Genomic DNA, 1,837 nt, shown 5'->3' with positions numbered 1-1,837 from the left:
TATATATATATTATAAAATAACATAAAACGGTGAATCATTTCTGTTAAAAATTTCAGATTTAATTTACTGGTATATCCTGATAAGTTTTTGACTAATCAGCTGGGGACAGAAAACTAGTGTTTTTTTATGAACTCTTGTTAAACATAATGAACCACTGCAGCAGAATGGTACATAATATGATAAATCAATGAAACCAAACTGTTAATGTTGTACTTTAGCTATTGAAGTAGGCGAGATGATAATAATAGGTCCACCAGTGCTAATCCTGAATTTCCATCAGTGCAAACTACAAAAATGCTGTTGATTATTTTCTTGCTCGTCAAACCGTCGTTATATTTTTATTTTATTTTTTTTTGAAAAAAAAAGGATATATTAAAAGCTCTCCTCCAGTCTGACCATGAAGAAGGTCATGGTGGATCCTCCATGAATCGTGCCGTACTGGATGTTGGTCTGGTCGGCCAGGTCGTCAGCAGACTCGATGGGYGCCTCCATTCTCTGGACAGTTAGAAACGCTGCCAGGTTGGCCGTGTAGGACGAGATGATTATGAGCGTGAAGGCCCACCTAAACAAAAAGGGGGGRAAAAAGTCAAACTTATACTGTTATTCACCATGCAGCACTCCCAGACTAAACTCCTATTTTATCCCCTCCCTCATTTCATCACGAGTTAGAGAGGGAAGCAGAGAGGCAGACGGGGGAGCACTGCAGGAAACGTCAAGAGTTTTAGGTGAAAATCATCAACCTAAACATGAACCCGGGCTGCAGCAGAGATGAGCAGGATGCCTCCACTGCAGGGGAAATTATACCTGAATAAAAGTTATGAGCAACAATATTAGGTGGGGGGTTTTCTGTTTGAAAGGAAGCTGCAGAGTGAAAAGAAACTAGGAAGAAATGCTTCAAAGAGGAGTTGAATTTTGCTAAAATTATATACCAGATTAAAAAATAAGGCTTTGAAGATTACACTTGATTATAGTAATTTTGTACCTAAAATTATCAAATGAATGGTCGGAAGGAGTAATTATCTTTTAGTGTAATGTATGCATCTTTAAATGTTTGCACAGAATGGACAGCAACTGTGAGTTTAGACTGTAAAGTTGTGTAACCATTAAATATAAGTATGACTGATATTTGTATTAATGCCCATTTGAACGGGAATAAAAAAAACATGGCTTATTTCTGAAATAATGTTTGCTGCAGCCCATGGGAACAAATGCATTGCAGCTTCCCAGCATACAATTTGTTATTTRCTGTATATGTTTTCRTTTATGGGAGCAATTTAAATTGCARGATATAAAATATTAAGTCATGACCTGCTGAGCCGTTTCCCTGTGCTTAATGTTTTCATGCAAAGCAAGGTTACCCATCTCCTCACACTATTTACCAGAGCGATGTGAGAGCACTCAAGATATCTCCCTGATTTGTGCCAGTTTATGAAGAGAGTTTTCACTGCAATGGCCGACTGATTGTACGAAMTAATGTTGCAGATTTAAACCTTGTCAGACAAACAAAACATATTTTCTCCAATTGAAGATCCWAAAGTTTTCAGTCAAAAGTGTTTTATGTTAGCTTAAGATTTTGTGACATATTCTGTATACCTGATCAAAGATCAAAAGCATGCATACTTGGTTGCCTTCAGGCCTRGATCTGTGAATGGTGCTGTCAGTGGGATTTGCCTGGTTAAATAAAGGTTAATTATACTTTTGATATCCTATTTATAAAAAGCAAAAACATAGTGTCTGGTTTGCCCAATAATTGTAGAGGAAACATTTTGTACATAACAGAAGAAGCATTATTATGTTGTACCATACATACATACATACATACATACATACATACAT

The 1,837-nt window shown here is 36.6% G+C and overlaps 1 protein-coding gene across 1 annotated transcript in view; it reads right to left on the bottom strand.

The window, feature by feature from the left end:
* Window positions 1-1,837, bottom strand: part of LOC106529821 (glutamate receptor ionotropic, kainate 5) — a gene marked incomplete at its 5' end in the record, with an annotated part of 59,723 nt that overhangs the window by 21,877 nt on the left and 36,009 nt on the right. The window contains 1 exon segment of the mRNA XM_014025333.1: window positions 398-563. Within this exon segment, the coding sequence (XP_013880787.1) occupies window positions 398-563 (166 nt within the window).

Source organism: Austrofundulus limnaeus, unplaced genomic scaffold, assembly GCF_001266775.1.
Source record: "Austrofundulus limnaeus strain Quisiro unplaced genomic scaffold, Austrofundulus_limnaeus-1.0 Scaffold469, whole genome shotgun sequence".
In the NCBI taxonomy this organism is placed as follows: domain Eukaryota; kingdom Metazoa; phylum Chordata; class Actinopteri; order Cyprinodontiformes; family Rivulidae; genus Austrofundulus; species Austrofundulus limnaeus.
This window is presented reverse-complemented; position numbering and strand designations above follow the sequence as displayed.